This window comes from Platalea leucorodia (genome assembly GCF_965183815.1).
Source record: "Platalea leucorodia genome assembly, chromosome: 4".
Taxonomy (NCBI): domain Eukaryota; kingdom Metazoa; phylum Chordata; class Aves; order Pelecaniformes; family Threskiornithidae; genus Platalea; species Platalea leucorodia.
The window spans coordinates 29,014,955-29,038,946 of NC_138826.1; the positions used below are offsets into that span (position 1 = coordinate 29,014,955).

A 23,992-nucleotide genomic window follows, 5' to 3' on the forward strand; every position below is an offset into this window, starting at 1 on the left:
TGTAACTAAAGATATCTTACTGGCATTATGTTACTGCTTGTCATATTCTAATGGCAGTAAAGTGCCTGGAAAGCAATTTTGTTGTTTACTCTTATGGCTGTGTAAATAGCTAATTTATCCTAATGACTGGATGGGACATAATTGGGAGTGAATATTCAAGGATGTAATATGCATATTAATTATGAGTGTGAACTGGCCATCAAGAAGACTCTTGTCTCCTTCATCCTCTTAATGCTGGTAAACATCATTATCTTTTCTAATGAGCCATGATGACTGAAAGCAGTACTGTTCTACTCTGGGAGTCTGTTGTAGATGCCTGGTTCCCAAAACAATTTTCCCCAGAGAGTTTTAAACAGACTAAAAGTGCTTATGGGACCTCCAGAGCTCCTGCACTTGCAAGATCTAACATTTTTTTTTAAGGCTTATATCCCTGGGAAAGGAGGTAGCATGGGTAGCACTGAGGCAGTGTGTTAGGAAAGCCGGATTGTCGTCGCAGCTCTGTGCTTGCCCAGTCCCTGTGTGATGTTGGAGAAGTGGCTTTGCTTCTGTAAAGCAGGGCATGAAAAAGGGTAGTGGTTGCAACCAAAGGTCCTGGAGTGTTGAAATATCAACAGAATCTTGCTACAGGAAACCCTGCAGTGTGCTGCAGCCGGCAAATGTTTCTGTGCTTTCCTGTATAAATATGTGGGAGGGAAAAAATGAAATTCATCTCTTAGGACACACAAAATGTTTTTACATAGTGGAACTGTTAATCACTTTCATTGAGAGAATGAAAATATTCCATAGCAGAGACACTGTACCAAATCCATAAAATACTACTATAGAGAACACGTTAGAAGTGGCAGCATATTGTTGGCTTAGTGTTGCTCTTGGCTTTGTTGGAAGATATGTAAATATTTCATAATGTATCTTTATAAGTCGGAACTTAAATTTAAATAACCAGTTGGTTCATTGCAACTATATTGCCTTCCACAGTTGGTTCACCTGGTTCCGCTGCTGGTTTGTGGCTTGATCAGTTTGCAAGTGAAAAATAACCATGGAAAAAGTTAAGCCTGGTTGAAGCAAGTTTTTTTTTTATTAATGCAAGCACATCCAGTCAAACACGGAATATCCTGCTTTATGGTACAGCTTTATATTTAGCATTTCAGCTCAGAATAGCGATACACAGTATTTAAGGAATGTATCAAACTGAGGGAGGAAAAATAAAAGGGAACCAATGTGGATACTGCATTGATTTCAAGTATATACTAGGACTGATTGACCAGTGAAGTGCACATTCATGTGAAAGCTTTTTTTATACATTTACAGAAAGTGTTCTAAAATCGCATTTCAAATATATATTTTTTTTTCTTAAATTTTAAGCATCCCTTTTAAATTTCAGTTACATAAACAAAGCTGATATACAATCCCTCTTATAGTGTCCAACAACGTTACTAGCTAGAACATCTCTGAAAGTGCAAAACACTGTAATAATACAGTATAAATATTCTTACTCTAATCCAGGGCTGAAGGGCAGTACTTCAGCACAGGAAAAATAGCAGCAGATCATAAGAATTATCCCTTCCCCTTTTCTGGGCTGTTCCTGTTAACAGTTAGTATTCGACTTCTTCCTTCTTCATGGCATAACTTAATTTTGTTTCTCTCTGGTGTCAATGCTATGGGAATAGCAAAATGTTGATTTATCTCCCTTCCTTACCCAACTTACTCTTCTAATTTTAAGTATTTGTCAAGGGTGGAGTGGAACAAGGAGAGAGGGAAGGCTCTTTTTTTTCACTGTACTACAGGGCCAATACAGCAAATAATTTCTATTAAGTGATTGCAGATGCTATGTGAAACAGTGGCACTGCTCTTGGTTGTAGGCACTCAGCAAGAAGAGTTTACTGGACTGGAATAAGCCATACCCCTGGTCCAGCAAGTCTTGCCCCTTCTTCAACAGAAGGCAAAATAAGATGAAACCCGTCTACTTAGAGTTGATAATTTTTAAAGCAGCTTGTGCAGAGGTCCCCTGCGAGGCTCTATGAGGGAGGCTGCAACCACTGTGAACTCTAGAGGGGCTTTTAAAAAAAAAAAAAAAATCTAATTGTCTGGCTCAAGTCATTATCTTTACAAATACCCAGCCCTCAGGCCTTAAGAGAACAATTACTGGAAAGGACACGGGTAATAATTTGTTCATTAAATAAAACAGTTTTTAATCTGAGCTTATTTTTTTTTCTTTGTTAATTTAGAGATCAGGTGAGAAAGTAAGTCCTGAACTGTGTATTTTTTTCCTGGAAATGAATACCTTGAATCCTAACATAAAATAAGCTCCTCAGGTGCTCGTCTGGATAGCCGAGTTAGGTGTAAACTCAAGGCTAAAAGCAGAAATTAGAAATGGCAAGCATCAGCAGGTTTACAGATCATCTCTAATTTTGGTACTGACCTGGGTTCAAAGGTTTGACTAATTTCTTATGGTGTTTTCCCTTAGATTTCAAAGGGTTCTGGCCCAGACAGTTAATCATGGCTTGCAAAATACTAGAAAAAGCTAATATCATAAGTTGGTCTTTGCTTTAATTGTCTGTAAGTGCAGACTAGCATTTTTGAAGGAAACAAGGGAATTAAATGCCCAGTTCAGTGGCGATGAACTCTTCTTCAGCTTCTTTGGGAATTTTAGCCTTAACTTCAAATTGGACATCTGAGTTTACTTCCCTCTCCCTAGCTCACATATGATTTTTATTTTCCAAAAAATGTTCTCAAAAAATCATATTGAGCCTGTTTTGCAGAGATAATCTAGGTTAGACATCATTCTTTTAAAACAAAACAAAAAAACCTGCTGATTTTTAAAAAGGAAAACACAAACTATTCTGACAGCCAGAATTTAAAGGATAGTTCCCAGAAGTATTAAAACTTAAGACATGTGTGCATCTTCACACATGCACGCACACATACTCACACACAAACGCACATCCCCCAGCAGTTACCCCATCTTATCTCTTTAAATCACGTAACAAAAATATGTTTGCTGCACCATCAATGTTACAGGCAGGTATACTCTACTTCATGTGCCATATTCTCCATTTTATTTAAAAAGTACATTGTAGCTGGTTTCGAGACATCCATACTTTTATTTTCTTTACTTCCAGTCCAGCGTAATAGAAGGTACACTAAACAATATCAGTACCTTGTAAGGCACTATTTTCTGATGTAGGAGAGGAACACGCTTACTGCAGATGTCTAAGGCCTTGACTCTACAAACACTTACTAACACATGTGAATGGTATCGCTGATTTGAAGGAGACCCTTCACTTCAAAGCTAGCGGGACATGTTGAGTGTTCTGTAGGATACTGGTCCAATAGAGCATTTAACCTGAACACTGGCTTTAGTTGGGATGTGTGTTTTAATTTTTATTAATTTTGGTGGAAGTAATAAAAAATAAAAATTTGGATGCTGATAGAATAAGATCTCCCCAGGGATACCATCTCCCATGATACATTTCATCTCTGAGAACAGGGCCCTGCCCTTATATTTAAAATAAAAAACCAAAACCCTTCACTTAAGTGCCTTAAGGTTGACATGTGAAATATTTACCACATCTTATTTCATAAAAGTTACTGTATATACAAAAGAGACCTCAGCCAGTGAGGTCTTTTTTAGCTCAGTCCAAGTCTTTCAGGTTGTAAAAACACGTTCATTCAATGTGCTTCAAAGTCTGTAGATCAGACCCAAAAACCTCAGGCTCTGTTAAGCAGAGTTGTCCTAGAAGAAGAAGTAATAAAAAAATAAAATTATCTTTTCTATCACGACAAAAAGTTTTACAGTTTTGGTAAAGGTTGGCAATAGATCTATCTTGTGTCATTAGCTGGAAGCCTTTCTTCAAGGGATAGATTTTCAACTGCTACAAACTGGAACACATCTATGAATTCCAATAAAGATGCTGACTTTAAATGAAAATTTAACCTTCGTAACATTATTTCAGGCCCTTAAGATGTGCTCAGGCAAATTAGATATGTTCCTCTATCATCCTAAACTATTGCTTGCTGAACAGCATTGGATTTAATGCAAGGTACGTTGCACGGGTGTCATAAGTGAAAAGCTTAGGTGGACTTCCTAAGAAATGCTCTGATCACTGGCAAACAGTGTCTTGTCTAGGACAATACAGTCATAGTGTAGCTCAACTGCAGCTCGGGACATACTGACTTCTTCATTCATTGTTTATCTGGTACAGATACGTCAAATCTAAATGTTTAACATGATTCACGAAGGTCTAAATCTCTCCTTCTGCCTTGGCCTCAGTATTAGAAGAAATCTCATCTAAATTAACTGATCTCATCATGTACATGGAAGAGGTGCTTCCCCCTCTCAGAGGGAGGAGTCATTTGAGACTTTCTCCCTTAAGAGTAGGCTGAAAATTAAAGTATTCATATAAAATTTCATCCTTTTATAAGACTTGTAACTGCATAGGTATGATAAATGATAGCACCTTCTTAATATCCTTATATATTTGCTCCCCTGAGAAAAGCATGTCTGAAAACTGCTACAAATGTAAATTCTCTTACTGTATTTGACAGCCTAAACAAAGCATATTCTCTTCTGTAGTCCCAGCAGCAATCTGGCAGCTTGAACTGATCTGGCTGGAAAAACTCTATCAAAATCCAAGCCCTATTGAATTTTTTCAGATTTGAATTTTGAAGAAAAAATATTTATATTTGGGCCAAAATCATCTTAAGCTGGGCAAGCAAATAGGAGGGAGGAAGCTGATGATCACCTGCCTGTTTATGTCTGCAAAAAGACTCATGTTCTGAGGAAGCTTCATACCTGAGTGTTTTCCAGCTGTCTTTTTCCATGTGGTTTTCTGGACCTTCACTTTCAAAGGATGCAATGAACAGAGCTGGTAAATAAAATAAGAACAATCAGATACATGGGTTCTTTAACTAAAAAAAAAAAATCAAAAGTTACAATATAGCAGGTTTCATTTAGCAGACTTCATTATGAAGTTTATTCTCATCAGAAGCCAATACAGAAGTGATAATACATACTTATCAAATATTTTTTGCGTGTTAATTTTTTTCATCTGCATATTCTGTCTGCATTTCAACAAGTAGGAAGACTCGCTATGATGTTCAATAAAGGATTTTACCTTCTTCACTATAAATCGGTGCTGTGAGTAGATAGCTCTGGATCTTCTTGTCTTTTTCAAAAGGGCACTCAACCTGCTTCCATGTCAGGAAATCATGAATCTGTCTTGAAATTTCCCAGAATTTCTGCATGAGGTAATTAAAGGAATATTATTAAAATCATATTTGTTTTCTTTCAAATATTAGTTCTGTTGTTTCAATTTCGGAGCCTCTCAGTCTTGGTCTTATTCATGCTTCTCTTATTATCCCTTACTCGGTCTTCTTCCTTGTTATCCTTTCTTCTTAGTGCTCCCTTCATCTCCCCCTCTTGCTGCGAGTTCCTCATCTGTTGTTAGCCTCTCAAGTTTAGAATAGCGTATCCCTGCTAACTGCCTGGTCTTTTGCATTAAATTCTTTTCATCAGCAGTCTTTTCTTCATATATGGAAGTGCTATAGGCCTGTTCTCTGTGTCTTATCTCTAAATTAGCCTGTGAGTGGAACTGGTCAGTAAATGGTTTTTATTTACTTTTTTATTTTTCCAGCCTTCAACTTAAATGAAATGTGACATATATGATTTTTTCATAAAGTACTTTTTAAATTTAAGAAATAATAAAAATAACACATAGAAACTATAGATATCCTTTCCTTCCTAGGATTTTAAGAAATGCATAATTACTTAGGGTTTGTCTTGTATATTCTGTGTGCTCCCCCTCCAGCCTTAATAATGGCAAAAACCTTCAAAAGTACTTTTGACAGGCTGTGGTCTTTTGGACATATATGTTTATTAGTCAGGGAAAGAGAATCCAGAACCTATAGAAACTCCCTTCAAGACCTGCTAAATACCATTTGCTGGTTATGTGTAGCATTTATAGCTATTAACCTGATGAGGTTAAATCAGCTAACGCTGGTGATTTAGTGTAAAGTTACCTATTACAATTTGATCAGATATGATGGCTTACTGCCACAGAAAAGCTTACTTCCTATTCTTCACTGCCTTCTGCTTCCCCCAATCCCTTTTGAACATAAGGTAGGTGCAGGGTTGAGGAGTGGCAAATTTTTGTCTGCCATCATAGACTAAAATTCTTACACTTCTTGATCTTGAGATCTTTCCTTTATTTTAAATGTTGCATGAGTACAATGTTCCTTGAAGAGATTTCCTTTTCCAATTAGCTAACATTAGACTATATCTGTATTACTTGCGTAAGTTTTAATGCTGGGGGTTTGGCTTCTGAAATTCCTATTTTCTTCTCAAATCTTTTCATGCATCAGTTTTGGTCACAAACTAATGTTATTCCAATCAGTTCTGCTTATGTGAATTTTATGTTTTCAAGTGCATCTGTCCCATTTAATGTAAAACTAACAAAAAGGAATCTCTATTTCAGTACATTTTAAAACTAATCTTTTGACTGAAGGCAATTATATTCCAGCAGTTTTATGGATTCTCTTCTGTATATGCAGTTGTGGATCTGCTGGATAAGTGATATAAACATGGCAACTTCAAGTGCTAGCTTTCACAGAAACTTGGTGAAATCATTGCCCCTAAATAATGATACCGCTTTATGTCTAGATCACAGCAATGCTGAAGGAATTGGTAATAGAAATTCAAAACTAGCAAATGTTTGTAATGTACAATGTTTAACTAGCATTACAGTTTCTATAATAACGAAGTCCTACCTTGAAGTTTATCTGCCCATTGGGCAAGCGGTTCGTATGTATTTTGTGCAGAAAGTAGATATCTTTAATAAACAGGTTGAAAACTGGGATGACTATTTTCTCTCGATTGCTGTTGGCAGTCTGAGATCGCTGTGCTGCTCCTTGAAGGGCTGTGCGGTAATTACAAAAGTTGCTGGATGGATCCATGTGATGCTGTTTTTATGGGGGGAGGAAAAAAAGGCAGTCAAGTAATACCTGTTTCCTAAATATAAAAAGCTTTGATCTAACCATCAGAAAGTTCATTCTTTCTGAATTTGTTGGGCCCCTTTTTAAACTTTCAAGATAGAGTACCTTATACTGATCAGGTCTGCATTTGTGTTTTTCTAATTTCTATCTTGTTTGAAAGGAGGGTTCTGTACTGGCTTTACATCTATGCTTTGCTTCAGTGGTTAACAGAGGACTGAAAGGAAATGATAAATGACTATCAGGAAAAAATCTAACTTGCTGTCACCAATCTTTCTGATGACACTTTCAATTAAGTTTTGTTTTCATTCAGATCTCCACTAGATGGAGTACTCTAATTAGTTTTAAGGGTAGCAAAATGGCATTCACTTGAGTGAAAACTACCCTGATGTTAAATTGGAAGAAACATGCTAGGAAGAAATAACCTAAAGAAAACTTGCATCCACTTTTCTTTGCAGGCAAGCAGGGAGTTTGAAATTCAGGAAGTGTTCTCCCTAATGTTTATATGCTGGTGACCACTGACAGAAATGCCTCTGTGATCTCTGACTTAGTAATTCCACAGCAGAGGTTTGGATAAAACTATTTGGTGGATTTCTATATAAAGTCTAAACTTTATACATACCTCTAAAACATCAAATTTGGCTGTTTTGACCTTGGACCAAGTTTTCTTTAGCCGTGCCACGGGACTCAAATTCATGCCAGCTGAATAGAGAGAGAAGAGATAAAGAAAGAAACAACTGAGTTGAAAAAAATATAGGGCTAACATAACTCTGTGTTTATGTATCAGCACAACACATTTATTTTGGAAGGCAGTTCAGCCTGACAAACAAAAGTTGTAGCTGACACTCACCCACCCACACATTAATCTGTCACTGGTACATACTGCCCCTGTAGAAGTGTGCACGCTGAAGTGGTCAGCCAATTTAGGGCAAGCATGAGCATAGTCTTGCCAGTCAGGCTGTAAAATGAAGTGCCTTTTATCATCTGTGTTAAGGATACTCACAGATAATAGCCATCATTGAGTTGAAGTTTCCAATATTGAAGCATTCTCTTGCCACATCAATGAAAAACTCCACCATTCTTGTACGCTGCTTTTTCTTTACAACCTGAAAAAAAAACCAAGATCTGTTAAGAGGGAAGGGATGGCCTGAATTTTGGATGGGATGTTCAGTCAAAGGCATTGTAACGGGTTGATTGAATAGACATTTCAAGACTTTATCCAGCTAAATCTTACGATGATATAGGCCTGAGGGTATTTTGTTAAGATTAATTTTTAATAAAATAGTAGAAGTATTTGGGGCTACTATCAATTATTTGTCTAGTTGTGGGAGAGTGTAAATTTTTGTTTATACATAAAGTTCAATGTCTTAGGGAATCTTGTATAAACAAGCTGGACACTTTAAGCAATTTCCTGTTACTGGAAAAGGGAGATGACATGAAGCTCCTATTAGAAAGAATATATGCAAAAAATTTAAACCTCTGAAGAAGAAAGGAAAGCAGTGAAAAGACTTAAGACCAGAGGCATGTAACCTGAATGTGAGAGAGAACAATTGTCATGTCCTGATCTTCTCATTTTACTGTGCGTACTCTTAAATGACCTCTTGAGAGCAGGTAGTGATGATGATCAAATATACAAATTCCCACTCATGCAAACATGCAAAGGATCTAGCAAGTGATGCTGAACATCTGCTTTGCAGAGTCTTTTATAAATGGCAAAACAAAATTAATATATAGCGCTGTCTCCAAACTTTGTTTCCAAAAGCCATCAATCTTTTGCGCCTTTTTTTTAAAACCTAGTTTTATTGCCTAGATTACATTCATTCATCAAAATCTTTCCCATATTTACATCTAGAAGTTCAGTCTGGCTTATACAAAAATGGCTCCTGAGTGGTGACTGCAGACAACTTCACTAGGGAATGCCCTTTTTCTTTAAAAAAAAAAAAAAAAAAAAAAAAAAAAATCTCTTACCTAAATACTTCAGTTTCTGTGTCATATCAAAAGAAAATGGTTCAGTAGTCAATGGCTTGGCTTAGCCCTTGGTATGCTAAAACCTTTTGTTTGACTGGTTTACTAAATGTATTAGCCATACCAGCCAGCTCTGGAAGATATCTTGGTGTGTTTTTGTAATAAGTTTCTGTGAGAGCAGGAAATCTTAAGAGATCAAGATCAATCTATCAGACTTCATGAAATTGCAGGAGGCATCTGGATTTCCACAGAAGGGCTACTGACAAAGCAGGAATAGAGAGAAAACTTCTCACTTGCTAGAATTGGCGCATATTAATAGGAATCTAAAAAGACAGAGAATAAGCATGCAAAAAAAAAAAAAAAGGGTTTCTGGGCCAGTATACCTTCTATTTCTTTGCTTATTATATGATAGAAGTTACTTTAACCTCTAATAAGGCTGCTCTCCCTCTTTTTTTTTTTTTTAAACCTCTCCAGTAGTCCATTTTCTTTCCAGACTTCTGAAGATAGTTTGTTCCTGATTTTTCTACAACAAAAATAAATATATGATAGTGCTAATGATCTCTAAATGCAGGCGAAGGACAGCTGTTTAGTGGTAAACCTGCATTTAAAGATTAGTATCTTTGAGAATTTATGGATGTATTAAAAAAAAAAAAAATCCAAAAGGGCTCCTAACTCAAACTCCATACAAGTTCCATTTCACCGTGTGACTAATGCTACTATGAAAGCTACACAAAACTAGAGAATATATGCAAAGTCCAACATAGCCATGAATTCTTAATCATATAAGCATGCAAATAATTTAATGCTTGAGTAATGCCATTATCTTTAATTGCACTGCTAATGTTTAAATCCCTATTAGACCACTGCCTGCCTTTTGTCCTTAAGGCTGGGATCACTTTGCTATCTTGTTTTCTATGAATACCTACCCGACAAATCTCTGTAGCCACCAGCATGCTGAGACAATTGAACCAATTGTCATAGGCCTCCAAATTATAGGTTTTGGTCACATCGCCTCGGCACTGTAAAAGAACAGGCCACATGTTAATCCTATCCTGCATCATGATAAAGTCAACATACCAAAGGATAAACTTCCTTTTCATGTCTTGATAAAATCTTGTTGGATATTTTTTAAGGCATGAGCTTAAAGAAGGTTAGAAAATGTCAGCCTTTCTTGCACAGGGTATACTCAAATCATGGAGGTTCTTTACCCTGGTTATTCTTTTGTTTCTTTTTCCCTCTGTACCCCTTCTTGTACCTTGTGATTATCCAGGGAGTCCATGTGGCTGACAATCTGCATCAAATCCTCCGGGTAAATGTTGCTCACCCTTTCCTGTGTTTGGAGAGATAAGAGATTGTCACTGTACAGAAAAACAGGGAGTTCAGTGAAAAATGCATCAATAAACCCAAAGTTAGGAGAACATTTTTGTAACTTTTACCTTCCTACTGCGTAGATGCGTGAGGTGTTTTTATCAGTGTACCCACTCGGTCTTGTTCATTACTTGGTATTTTTTGATTAAAACATTGGAGTCTTTCAGTGAAGCCATAGCAAAATTCATATTGATGAGTATATTAATATTTAGTAAATAGAAAATGAACACACAAATTAGTGTCTCACCAGTTCAATATAGGTCAGCTGCTGTGCCAAGATCAGAGGGTCACAGCACACACTCAGGATGTCCTTTTGAGTTGACTGTGGCTTCGTTTTGAGGATGGTGCCTTTGTCGGTAACAGGCTGCCGGAATTTCTCTCTGATTTCCTGGTACTGGCTCCGTGCGGAGAGAGCCATCAGGAGATTCTGTGTCATCTGGCTAATGATCTTTTTCACTGTTCCATTTTCCTAAGCAAAGGCAGAAACAATGACTGTTAAAAACGTTTAGCTCTTGCAGACACAGATAGCCAAGGAATTTCTGACTGGGAAAAATAAATGCTTATTACCATTTTCTTTCATCTTATCTGAGCTGATCATCCTGTGACAAATGAACTTGGCCTAACTGCCCACTCAACGTCATAATGACATTGTTATGCCTGCCTGCCTTCCCAGCTCTGTTTCACTTGCTTGGCTGGTCCGCTCCTTGCGGCAGTTTTTGGCTAGTACCCTGTTTCAAAGGCATCAGGGTAAACGGCTAAAAAGTGGGTATAGTGAAAGGTGGCTGAGTTGCTTGCACAAGGCTTCTTGGAACCTCTATGTACCAAGTGCCAAAAAGCTCTTTCTTCTTCTGATCAGACTCACTGATGATCAAGTCTATCTAGCCCAGGCAGAATCCAGGGAATTCACATTATGTCCAGGAATACACCTCTAAAATACCCCAGCTTGGCTTTGAACAATTATAGCATCCAAAGATTTAGGTAAGAGCACAATATACCTCATGGTCTTGGACAACTAAAATGCCTTTCTGTTCATCAGGTGCAGATTTTAAACATAGGATCTATAAGGATATATATTGGTAAAGCCACAAAAATATAATCCATCCACTCAGCATTCTAACAACTGAGGCAAGCTGAATTCTTTCTGCCGTTGACTGTGTCCTATAGACATTTCTCTATGAGGTCAACCCTGAAGAGCGAACTTGATCACTTTCCTACTCCTCCATCCCTCCTGTTACTGCTTTAAATGACCCTGGTTCTCCGACCCTCTTCTTCCTGCTGCTGGAAAAACTAATTCTACCAAAGACAGTCCTCCTTCTCCTTCCTACACAGTTGTTCTCTTGCTTTCACGCAAATTATTTCTCTTGAAGTTAGCCACAAGGTTAACCGCTAGTTTACAACCTGCTGTGTTGGTTTCTGCCAGTCAACTGGATACACTAGAAAGAACTGCAATGAATCTGTGATAGTTCAAAGAAGCCACTAATGTGCAGTGATGACTGAAATTATGTAGCAGATGTGAGAGACGATGACTACCAAATACTTGTATATTGCATGCTATAATTAAGCAATAATAGTGTCAGAATGTTGCTTTACAAGGCAATAATCTGACTCCCAAGTGAAATCAAATGAAAAGCTGAAGGCAGCGTAGCTCATCTTGATGAGGCAACTGGATTACCGCTGAACAGCAGCTGGCTGGAGCCATTTCAGATATTGTGCTGCAAGTGTTCAGAAATGCCAAGGGACCATGGTGGGGGGACTAAAATAAAGCGCTAATTCTGCTCTCTGGTATGCTGAGCTTTCTGTTGTAAATCATTTGACTTCAGCCGCTATGCCTGACTTACCCATGTGTCTGGGAGGAGGCAGTATTTCTAGATATGGCTCATAGAGAATCAAACTTGCAGGCAGGTGAGAGTATCACAGATATTACGTGAAAGTGAACACAGAAACTGCAGTGCCATGAAAAACTATGGCTTACTTAAGCTATTGTGAATTTATTAGCATCTTAATATTTAGACAAATGCCCTTAGAGTTTTAGCAGTTTCCTTTCATTACTAGTCTTTCTTACCCTAAATTTTCTTACAACTTTGGAAAATCAGTCAATGAGTGTACAATAATTTGTCCTTGTTTGAGTTCAAACAAGACATTTGTACTCCATTTTGGGGTGCAACCCTGGCTGTAGCTGTAGCTATTTGGTATGCTGTCTAATATCACTAGGACAAGCACCTGACTGCTTTGTGTGAGTTCTCAGTTTACCTTCTATCCTACCTATGAAGAATAGTGCCCAATGGGATTTGGAAAAGCTTTAAAATACAAAATAAAACCTCAAACCATTACCATAATCCCTTGCTGAAGCACAGTATGAGTAATTTCTTGTGGTAACAAATACTGAGAGCAAGAGCTGCTTTTTGTCAGTGCCAAATTATGTTTCCTAGGGGTCACATGTGGCATAGCTCTTCACTGATCAAACTTGACTTGTAGCCTTGTTAAGGGGATAAATACAACAATGCTGTAATTAATGGATGTCATCAGATGCCTCGGACACCAGAGCACTGAGCCACTCCATGAAGATGTTTTTTTCTCAAATGACAATTTATTCATATATAACAGAGTGGGAGAGAAGGGAAAGAGAAAGAAAGGCCACAACTTCTTTCTAGTTCAAAATAATAGACAAATTAAATACTAAGACACAGATGCTAAATAAAACCTCTGCCAAGTCCCCTTTCACAGTAGTATCTCTGCCAACATACATCTCTTCTATTCCCTTTGTAGACAAGGGTGAAGATATATTAGAATCCTGTTTCCTTTTCCCTTCCTACTAAGGCACTGACACTTTCATAGTAGCATCCAGGTAAACAGCTTTGCTGATGCAACAAAACTGACATACTTCCTTCTGACAACTTGGTAACACCTAATTGTATTGTGTCCTATCACTGATTCATGCAGTGCTGTCAAACCTGTTGTTCTTCATTTTCTCTGTACTGGAATCAACAAAACCACATAATACAATTGTCTTCCCATTTCCTGCTAATTGCTCTCAAAAATATCTTGAAGTTGTAGGTTTAAAAACAAGAAGCTTCTGCGTCTATGTGAGTAAGCCTTCACATTCATACAAACACTTCACACTGAATTCCCTTGCAGTTCTTCATTATATCCTTCCCTCTTTCTATTGGTAGTTACAGTAACTTTCTCAATGAGAAAAAAGTGTAGGCTTTGTGGGTGTTGGGGGGGGGAACCCAAAACAACAAAAAAACCCAAACAGCAAACTAACAGCCCTTGTTTTATTTGAATTTGCTTTATCTGTTCGCTTTAGAGAAGTATTCTGTGAGGTCTAGTTTTCTTCATAAGCTAGAAACTCACAGCTGTTAAGAGTGGTGATTGACTAGCTAGCAGAGCTCAACTGTAACTTCCTTAGTGGAAATACTGTGCATCTCACTTGAAACATAGCAACAAAACAGTTGCTGATTATTGCTAGGAGCTAGGAATGAACTATTCGATAATAAGCATCTTCACCTTGAGCAAGAGTATATTTGATACAACTGGTTGATATGTCTTGTGGAATTTAGACATATAGAGTAGTAATAAAGTACAAAGCATGGTACATAATTCATTATGAAAGTTAACTATATTGTGCCATTATAGTCACTGTTCTTTCCTTTCTCCTTCTGCACCACATCCATTTTTCATATCATCACGACTATTTTCTCTCTTCCTCTTATACTTGGTGATTATACATAGACAGTTTCTGCTAACGGACCATTAAGTTCATCGCTCAGCCCATGTCCTGCAGTTACACTGACAGCTTAGCAACTGCTGCTATAGTCCATTTAGAAAGTACTGCAAGCAGGAGCAAGGGTTTGTGTATAATATGATAAACTACATATAAAGGTTGACAAATATTGCTTCCCCACCTAATGTTTTTTCTCCCCCCACCCTTACCTCATCACATTGTGTGATCCTGTGAGCAATCTCCTTCAACTCTTTCATGGATTTTTCATCTTGGAAATCATAGGGGAAAGTTTCAGTCCATTCCTTCAGGAGCTGAATGATTTTGGCAGCGAAGGATTTTAGCTTTGCCTAAAAAGAAACAATGAGTTGATTACTGACGGTAGACCTTTCTGACTGCAGAGTACATTAGTTGATGAAGGCTGACATAAAACTAGAGACACCCTTGAAAATACTTTGCACTAGTAGTAGGTGAAGGGGATAAAAAAGAACATATTTAACTGTGAGCCAGATTCCTAAATAGTATGATTTAGCCTCCTTTCATGATGGCTTGGTAATGTCTCTTACCAAACACTCTGAAGATATTTTCAAGGTTAGTTATATAAAGGCAGGAAGATGACAGAATAGTTTGTGACTTATTTGATTGAAGTCAATGGGACTTAAGCTGATTTATGCCATCTGAGGCAGCAGTACCTTAGCATTTGAATTCAAATGCATACAAACGGCAGCACTCTACCAAGCATATTTCATGAGAAACGTTCACAAAGACATTTTTGTTCTACAGCATTTATCAGACACTCCAGATTGAGCTGTATATTAAAATAAATGAATGACAGGAAAGATATGTGTGTTCGCTCCATGACATCTAAATCGAAATGGACTTTGAAAATAAAAAGTATTGGCTCTTATTCAAAAAGCTATCAACCACAGAAAGGGGAGGGAGAGCTGTTTTCTGAGTTCTTCTGTTACCCGTGAATCTTCTAAGGCTTTTCACCAGTTAGACCTGAATTGGATTCCAATTGCTCCACTATCATAGTAATAGAGAGCAGCATCAGTAAATCCAAGGGACCACTCCTGTAAAACTGGGAGTGTGAGTGCTAAGAACACTTAACGAACAAGAAGAATCAAAACTTAATTCAGGTTATGTTTATCCTCCCACTCAACTTGTGATGCACTGAGGAAAAAGGAAGTTTTCATTTGTGGTTAGCTCCCCACTTGTGTAAGCTACAGAAGTCCCACTACGCAGCAGTTCCTTCTCCCCATGCACAGTGCGACTTCCTCATTGCACTCTCCATCAGCCTCTTAGGGGTTACAGAAGGTGACTTAGCATGTGACTGTCACCACAGGAAATCGGTGTATTTTCTTTTAAGACAAATAGAGAATGTCTTCCAAGAATTGGTAGGAAGTCCTGCTAAAACATGATCTGATCATAGTATGTCCCAGTTTATTTAATCAAAACTAAAAGTCAACCAAACTAAGCTATTTTTTTGCATTTTTTAATACCTACCTGGTATACAGTCAGTGGGAATATTAATGATGCTTAAGAAGAACTTTGAAGTTAAACCATGCACCCTTGAATCTTCAATCTAAAGATGAGCCAGTGCTCTTTGTAAGTCTGAAGGGAATTTTCTTGCTGCTTTTTTTTTCCCAGAGCTGCAAATTGCATTCTGCTAGCATGCTTTTCCTAGCTGTCTTTTATTGATGGTATTTAATTGATCCTACTAGTAAGAGAAGTGCAGAATAGTTGGATAGTGAGGGCAAAAAGAAAACCATTCTCTTTGCCAGTAGTAAGCAATCCTGCAAAGCAGTCTCTGCCAATGCCACTCCTGTGGAGTCCAGCTTCAAGGTATTTCTAAACAGTGTGGGACAGGGTTCCAGATTATAGTTGTCTGTCCTCCAAACTCCCATTGTCGTCTGCCTTGGGGAAAAGACAATTTATACTTCTTTGCTAGGAAATGCATGGAGCCTGAAATTATTAAAAGAATAATTTGTAGGTGGTGATAAGAGAATTAATTAGCCAGCCAGTGTGCTTCCATTCAATTAAAGTTAACAGGTACGTGCCTACTCCGCTTTTGTTTACCAAAACCTGCTACAGAACTGTTTTTGGTATTAATTATCCTGACTATCCTTTCTTTTTAACTTTTGAAACTGAAAAAGGAGGGATGGGGGCAGGAAGGTTCTAAAATCCTTCCTTTAGGCCATGGCAAGGATCTCCATATGAACACTGACTTCCCATCTCATCTACCTACTCATGAGTTGCTACGGTTTGCTTCCTTCATGATGGAAGGCTAGGCATCTATTGCAAGACAAACTGTAAACCCTATTACTCTTCATGTACTTACTTTTCAGGTGTAAAAAAGCTTTATGATTATCAGATGCTTTTAATGCTTATGAAAATAAGGTATGCTTTCTCAAAGCAACGCTAAAAACCATCAATATAGCAAAACATGAGATTCCTGTTTCATGTGCACTCTGATGAAACCCAAAGTAGCGTGACAGGCTTGATGCACATAATGTGTGATAACCTAGATAGAAATCACACAGATATGTGGGTAGCAGCACGCGTTTTCCTTTTTGTCATGGTTGCAATAAACCTACCAGCCTACTTTTTCTGTAGTCCTACTCCAGGTGTGAGCCTCCCCTAGTGAGGCCTGACACAGAGTTCTCTGGAGTCTATGGGAATATGTCTCCCATAAATATTTCTCTGAGAAGAAAAAAAAAACTTCTATTAATTTAAGTACTGTGCATCAGCCCTGTTCTACATGAGACAAGACAGTACTGAGAAACAACTAGCAATTAGAAAGGAGGGCAATAGCAGTACTGTGCCTGTTGGAAAGGGAGGTTTAATGACAATGAACTGCTTACGAGTATTGTTTTGATTTTTAGTTTTAGAAATGAAAACTTGCTGGCAACAAAACCCAAGGGAAATCATAATTTTTGAAGGGACTTATGTATTCCAAGACAGGCAATACAAGCTTAATGGAAACTAACTTCTACTTTCTCTGTTTATGTCTTACTACTTTCTTTTTATTTAAAAAAAAAAAAACAACCAAACCCTCAAGCTGCAGAAATAATGCACCACAGTTTTAACAACAGGTTTTTCCACTGAATAATACTATAGAAGTGCTTTCTTCTGTGACAATCTTGTTTGGGTCTTTCCAATCTCTAATGCGCTTAGGGAGAGTTAAATTTTATCCTTTACGGTCAAGCTTAGCTACTGACTTGTATATTGTAATTCATGTCTTAAACTGTGAAACCCTTCCTTTTTATGAATGACTAAAAGGACTCTAAGCATGCTCCAAGACATTGCGGAGTGTTTTCCTTTTTAATCCACTTTTCTCTGCATTGTTTTCTATAGGATTCTTTGGCTAGCCAGTGATGTCAAAAACAAAGGAATGATAAGTATTGTGGTGCGTAACCTCAAAACCCGGCTCTTTGCCACTTTTTCAGCTTACACGCTATCCAGGCAACAAGTCAGCCAGCTTCTCCTTTGCTTATGCAAATCTCCTACCAGAAATGATCAGAGCTGCTTTAACTACTTTTGCCAGCTATTTCCTGCTAAGGAGCCACTTAAATAGAAGGTGCTGGTGGCTGGTGATACCTTGACAGGTTATGACTGTGAACACATAGACTGGCTTGAGTCGAGAATTTCTATGCTGCGTGTGAAATGAGCTTTACTTGTTGCCAGACAGAAAAACAAATGTTTGCAAATGCTAGTGGCCAAATTAATCTGTAAAACATATAGGTGCTTGCAGTAGAGGACAGTAAAGCAGTCATTTGAGAGAGATGTCAGAAATTTGTCGTGCTTTCCAAGAATTTTTTGTTTCGTGGGCAGGAAAAAATTAGTTTTATATAAAGAAGGGGGTAGGAAGGGATCAAGGGCATAGTAGGAAAAGCAACCAGCAAAGCATGTAAATTAAAGCAGTCTCCCAAACACTCATGTTTTATTGTCACCCTGTTGTTTAGTGGTTTTCCTGTAGGCCCATTTCCAAATTGTCAGCAGAAGGTGTAAGAGTGTGGGTGTTTCGAATATGAGCTGTTCTATTTTACATCCTGTTGTTAGTATGTAATGCTATTTCATTTCAATGTGAAAGCCATGATTTTCTAACACATCTGCTGAAAAGCCACAATAATACTACTTTATAACTAATATCTTCAAACAGCCAGGTGACTTAGTCTCCAAATACTGTTTTCATTTTAAAAATCTCTTAATTGTATTATTCAAAATAGTTTAATCTTATATCCCATTATTTTTAAATCCAGATATTTCACATAGGTATGTTGATGCTAGCTACTGACAGCAGTCTTCATGTGTCTACAGATCAGCTCTAGCTGTTTCATGTTTCAGACGGTCCCAGCACCTCTTAAAAGTTCCTACCTCTATTGTTTAGTTACATGCTGCTGAGGAACCACTACAATTTACAGAGCATCGGTTTGAGGGCGCTCAGTCATGACCTAGTTTGGCAGCAGCAATGGGAACGGTTATCACCCCTGTGTACGAAGCTGGATGCAGTGGTTCTTGACCTTCTTTCCCCAACCCCTTGAATTCTCCAGCACCTATGTGATGAGTTACATAGCTATTTGGCGAGTAGATCAGGGAACTGACCTGGATGAAAGTCATTTTGCACCAAGAGGTTAGTTTTTCCTGTGGAGTAATTTTTTGGCATAATGTGAGACTGCACCCAGGAACAGTAAGGGAGAAAGAAGCTCTTAGGTCAGCATTGCTGTCAAAAACTGTGTTGCCTTTTGTGTTCAGAGTCCTGACACAACAAGAAGAAAACAAAATGGGACTATCAACATGCTGAAGATTAGGAATGTGAGCATGTAATTTCTCACTGTAGACGAACGGATCCAAAACATGCCCAGGATTTGAACAATTCAGGTCTTTAAATACTTGCTGATTTCATCCTTGTTTCTTTCGCTCTTATTTGCATCCTAGCTTGGACTATTCTGGTACTTCAGTTCCAGTTAAAAGCCCTTCAATACCCACTTTCCATAATGGTGAGACTTACATGGATTTAAGTGCATACCTGCCATGGTTTAACCCCAGCCAGCAAACTGACCCAATTTGGTTTAATTGGTTGTAGTAAAACTGCATAGTCACCTGTGTCAGCACAGGCTACCATTTTAAGTAGTGCATCCCTTAATTTTTGCAAGAGCTACCTTTCTGATTTACTGTTACACCAACTTAAAACACCACACCAATAACCTACAGCAGAGCACTCAACTCTAATAGGATGGTGAGGGTGACTGGAGAAAGGGGAATCAGATTCAAGAAAGACCTAACTTGGTGAAAGCCCAAAAGCACAAAGCAACTGGCTGGGCAGGTTTCATGGCAAATACATGTTGCTTCAGCACACGGCACCAACCTGTAGCTCATGAGCAAAGTTATATTTCCAGCCACTGTATCTGACTCGTAAAGTAGTATGTAACCTATGTTTGTGGCTAGCAAAGAAGCAACAGTGTTCCAAGGAAAAAGACTGAAATAAAAGTGCATCCTGTAACATGTGGAAATTACAATTTCAATTTATTCTTTATCAATCTAATTAGTTTTATAATGAGAAGGAGAGAGTGGGAAATATTTAAATGACAGTAGCACAGCCAACTGAAGGACATAATGGTTCATTTACCTTTTCTGCCTCGGTCCCCGTTTCTAGTTGCTGCTTCTGTTTAATGCAGATCTGCCCCACTTTAGCCAGGAGCTCATGTGGGTGAATGAAGACTCGTGAGCTCAATAGGAAAGTGAAGATGTAAGTCCTCTGTGGAAGCAGAGAGGAAAAAAAAAAAAAGTTGAATAACTTTAGCAACAAGAATCTGTCTTCCTTGGAAAAACTACTCCATAAACCACAAATGTAACTCTTCTTCATTTAAACTTTTTATAATTTTTCCTTTCTCTAGAGACATGGTGGTCTTTTCTAGCTCTGTTAAAAGGAAATGCTGTAGGCTTTATGGCTGTTAAATGTGTTTTTTTCAGATTCCCCAATTATTTCCCTTTAAAATGCCTCACTAGTCATCGCTCACCAAAAAGACAAATGAAATATGTCCAATGTAGGGTGTTATGCCTCTTGAACACCACTATTTCTGCTGCTTTGTTTCTTTAAGAGTGATTGTTTTTCACTGAGCTGCAGAAAACTGCTTCAAGTGTATTCCAAACCACAGCTGTAATTTCTTCATGTATGGGTTTTTTCTATTCTTTTTTCCCCACAATCACTGACACAAGCTTTAGCTTAGATTGTGGCCATATGACAATAATTTACTTTTAAGCTTGACTTGACTTATTTGGGGCCTGTTTCAGTGTCTTTTGAATATGAACACTGCTAATAAAAGCCAACAATTATTATTTCTCATTAGAAATAGCCTCTCCATTTGTATTTTAAAAGCTGTGATACATTTGTATTCCGAATCATACTCTGGACAGTTTAGTTGAAGCGAGAATGCCTTCGTGCCCTAGTCTTGCTTCAGTGTTTGAAACTTGGCTTCTGTATTTGAATGTAATTGCCTCAGTAATGACAGTAGCATCCCATAAGCACTTCTGTTTTTCCTTTAGGCTTTTTGACAAAATTTGTAGTTGGGAAATTGTAGGGGATCTCCTTGACAATGGATTTCAAGTAACCTTTGTTTGCAATATGTACTGTTACTTTGTACCATGTTTTTAGAAATGTGATTTGGCAGGCCACAGCCAGATGTTCATATAAATAGTCAATGTGTGCATATACCACCTTGGACTGGGCAAGTAAACGGAGACATCTAAAAATTTAAGATCAGTTGTCTAAAATATGGTATTTCTACTATTAGCTACCAAATTCTGCTGCTTGCAGTCTCTAAAACACGCTTGTAGTTAAACCATAATGGTATCTTTAGGACTCCAAAAAGGTTATGGGGTTTATCTCTTTAATCACAATAAAATGTGCTGTTAATGAAAGATGTTTCCACTTCTTTAGTACTCAGTGTGCCCTATAATATAAATTTAGCACTAAAACCCTCCAAATATCAGAAGGGGGAAAAGGAAGCTTTTTTTAACAAAACAAAATTAACTAAATGTCACAGTGTTCTGGGAGTGAACGAACAGTATAATAGATTAAGCACATCTATTAAACATCCAACTCTGTCCTGAGCCAGTGGAGGAAACTAATGAAAGAACAGAGTGGACTGTGATACGGCAGAGGCATTTAAAATGCTCTTTCTGATTTGAAGATCTTGTTAGCACTGGGGTTCATGCATTAAATTAGAAATAGCATTAATTCTGTACAATCAAAATGGAGTTAATCTGTAGTCTTTGTCTTGTCTATTGTTTATGGATAGAGGAAGAGAGGAAGAGAAGGGTTAACTGGATGGACAGCTTGGGTCAGGTGCTTGTTTAGTGCTTCCACTGATGCCTACAGAAGATGGACAGCTGGGGTCACCTAACAATTGGGCCCTCAGTGACTTTGAGCAGGTAGCCAGGGCAGTGACAGGACACTTAACAGCAAGGACATCCCTTCTCGATGGTGTGGTTGCAAACATCCCACACGAGTGTACATTGGGAAAATTTAAGAAACTGGGCTTCTGTTTGGTATTTTGTTTATGTCTCTCTCCAGAATTTCAGAATTTAATTTTACATTTGCCATGACAAAAAATTGAAGTTCATTAATTTGTAAAAGAAATTCAGTGTAGGTCTTACACCTGCATCTGTGAACAGTTGATGATATTGTGTCAGCTTTGGAGAAGCTTTATAAAAATCTATAGTAGTGTACGTGGTGTATTATGGGCCCTAAAACTAGGCTGAAGAGCTAACCTGATTCACAAAAGGGGACTTGGTTATGTTATGGGACAACATATCAGATCTTTTATTCTTGTGTATGTGAGAAAGATCCCTAAACTGATACACTCCCCATTCAGAATGAAAGCATGAGAAAGAATAGTGTTGGGTTGTGAGATTTTTTGGGGAGTTTGGGGTTGGGTTTTTTTTTTTTTCGTTTGTTTGTGTTTTAAACTATGCCTGGTTATCCTCTGTTATTTTTTGTAGCCAACTTCTGTGTTCATTTCTATCAGCGTCGTCCCTGAACATAAAACTGTGAGTCTGGACTGTCTGGGAAAGGAATTTAGCTGTTGGGTGTGTCAACTGTCACTGAGTTGTGTGAAAATTTTTGTTCTGGAAACATGAAGCAGCCCTCACTTTTACCCTATTTTGCATTTAAGAGAGATGGGGAATTAAAAAAAAAAAAAAATTACGGACTTTGATACTTTCATCCCTTCCCCACATTCTTGTTTTGGCAGTTTAGAAGCCTGTCTGAAAAGATGCCTGTACATGTAAGTAGCAGGGAACCACAACTTAAGCCATGCTGCCCTGCCAATGACCTTCGCTCTGATAAGCTGGAACACATTCTTTTAAGGAAAGATATAATTTTGCTTCTCGTACTAATTCTAGCGTTGGTCTCCTTAGTGGAACTTTGTGTGATGTGGGACAGTGTTTATCCAGAGTGACTCTGAGAAAGGCCCACTCAGAGTATCATTTCCCTATTGTTATACTGCAAGAAAAGTGTGACCCAGATGACCTGTGCTTTTATTTGGTCTCTTTGATAATGTTTTATATGATGTTCCAAAAAGTGCCGAACTGGCAAGATGCAGGAAGATACATGGCCATAAAAGTGCATACTTTCCATTTTAGGCTTGCTGATGTCTCTCTGTAATCAGTAATACCTGTACTGGACCCATGCAATGCTTTCCCAGACTACACTGGACTACTAGGTTTTAGAAACAAATTATTACTACTGCTGGAACCCATCTGCTGTATTTCTATTCTGTTTTTTAAGTCACTTAACTGAAACTAGGTTCAGTACTTTGGAAAATAAAATTGTTCCATTATGGTCAATCAAGACACACTGGTTTACAATATGCTGGTATCTAATTGCGTGGGGTTGATACTTTTATTGCTTTTGCTGGCATACACAAGGAGTAACTGTAATTAAGACCCAAATTAAAAATGATAGGTCTGACAGCAGTATTGACTCCTATCTCCTTGCCTCTCTGCTAATAGCCACTCCCTATCCAATAAAGAAAATTCAGGCTGAACTAAGCCATACATTTCAGCTTAGCACTAGGTCTCAGGGGTTAGGAACACAGTTGTTTTGGATAGGAAATATTTCATACTAATGTCATGTGCCTTATCTAGATCAAGGATTTCTGTAATTTGTTGCACCTGTACTACTATACACATATAGGCTAAATGTTAAACAGTGTAAAATCCTACTCTCTTTCATAGGCAGTCCCCTAATCATGAAGAAGATGGTTTGGAGAAAGAAATTTAGCTATGAAGCTAGCTGGTTTGACAAAGTGATTAAAAAATGCTTCCATAAGCTATGAGATTGAAAGTTAAGCTCCATTTATCCTACAAAAGTGACAGGTATTTGGGAGGAGAGGGGGAAAAAAAAAAAAAAAAAAATCCTTTCTGCACTTGGAACAACGTAAGCTGACACAGAAGGGGCTTGTGCTTTACAAGAGAATAAGAAGCCAGATTCCTTTAGTGCCTAAACTTGTTGCTAAGAGATGAGCTGAATTATATTAAAAAAAAAAAAGAGCGCAAGCGCACAAGACTAAAGAAGGAATTGTTACACTCTGACTGAAGAACGCACTGATGTCTTCTCGAGGAGGGAAAAAAAGAAAAATATTTTCTTTGTGCACTCACTGCTCATTCTGGAACTTCTTGTTTGTGAAATATTTTCTTGAAACATTTTCTTGCTTGGGCACAAGGGTTACGGACTGGTACATTCCATTCCTAACCTCCCGAACTCCTCTGCCTCATGAGCATAGATTTTTTTTAATTTTTTTTTCTATGTGCTGAACAAGTCCCTGCACACAAACAAGCCTCAAAAGAGCAGTACACAAATGTAGGCCCTTATCTTTCCCATCCTCCCTTGCCTGTCTCGTGTTCTGCCAACATGGCAAATACATTTTTGTTTTGCCTCTGTAACCA

The 23,992-nt window shown here is 38.0% G+C and overlaps 1 protein-coding gene across 1 annotated transcript in view; it reads right to left on the reverse strand.

Annotated features, from left to right (window-relative positions):
• Positions 1-1,285: 1,285 nt before the first annotated feature.
• RASGEF1A (RasGEF domain family member 1A) overlaps positions 1,286-23,992 on the reverse strand; it is a 28,019-nt gene continuing 5,312 nt past the window's right edge. The window contains exons 3-13 of the mRNA XM_082309714.1: positions 19,671-19,799; positions 14,254-14,391; positions 10,568-10,789; positions 10,208-10,282; positions 9,879-9,971; positions 7,991-8,093; positions 7,610-7,689; positions 6,766-6,957; positions 5,115-5,238; positions 4,793-4,865; positions 1,286-3,733 (exon numbers count right to left, since the gene is read on the reverse strand). Coding sequence (XP_082165840.1) covers positions 3,709-3,733; positions 4,793-4,865; positions 5,115-5,238; positions 6,766-6,957; positions 7,610-7,689; positions 7,991-8,093; positions 9,879-9,971; positions 10,208-10,282; positions 10,568-10,789; positions 14,254-14,391; positions 19,671-19,799 — 1,254 coding nt within the window. The 3' untranslated portion in view covers positions 1,286-3,708. The remainder of the gene's footprint in view (positions 3,734-4,792; positions 4,866-5,114; positions 5,239-6,765; positions 6,958-7,609; positions 7,690-7,990; positions 8,094-9,878; positions 9,972-10,207; positions 10,283-10,567; positions 10,790-14,253; positions 14,392-19,670; positions 19,800-23,992) is intronic.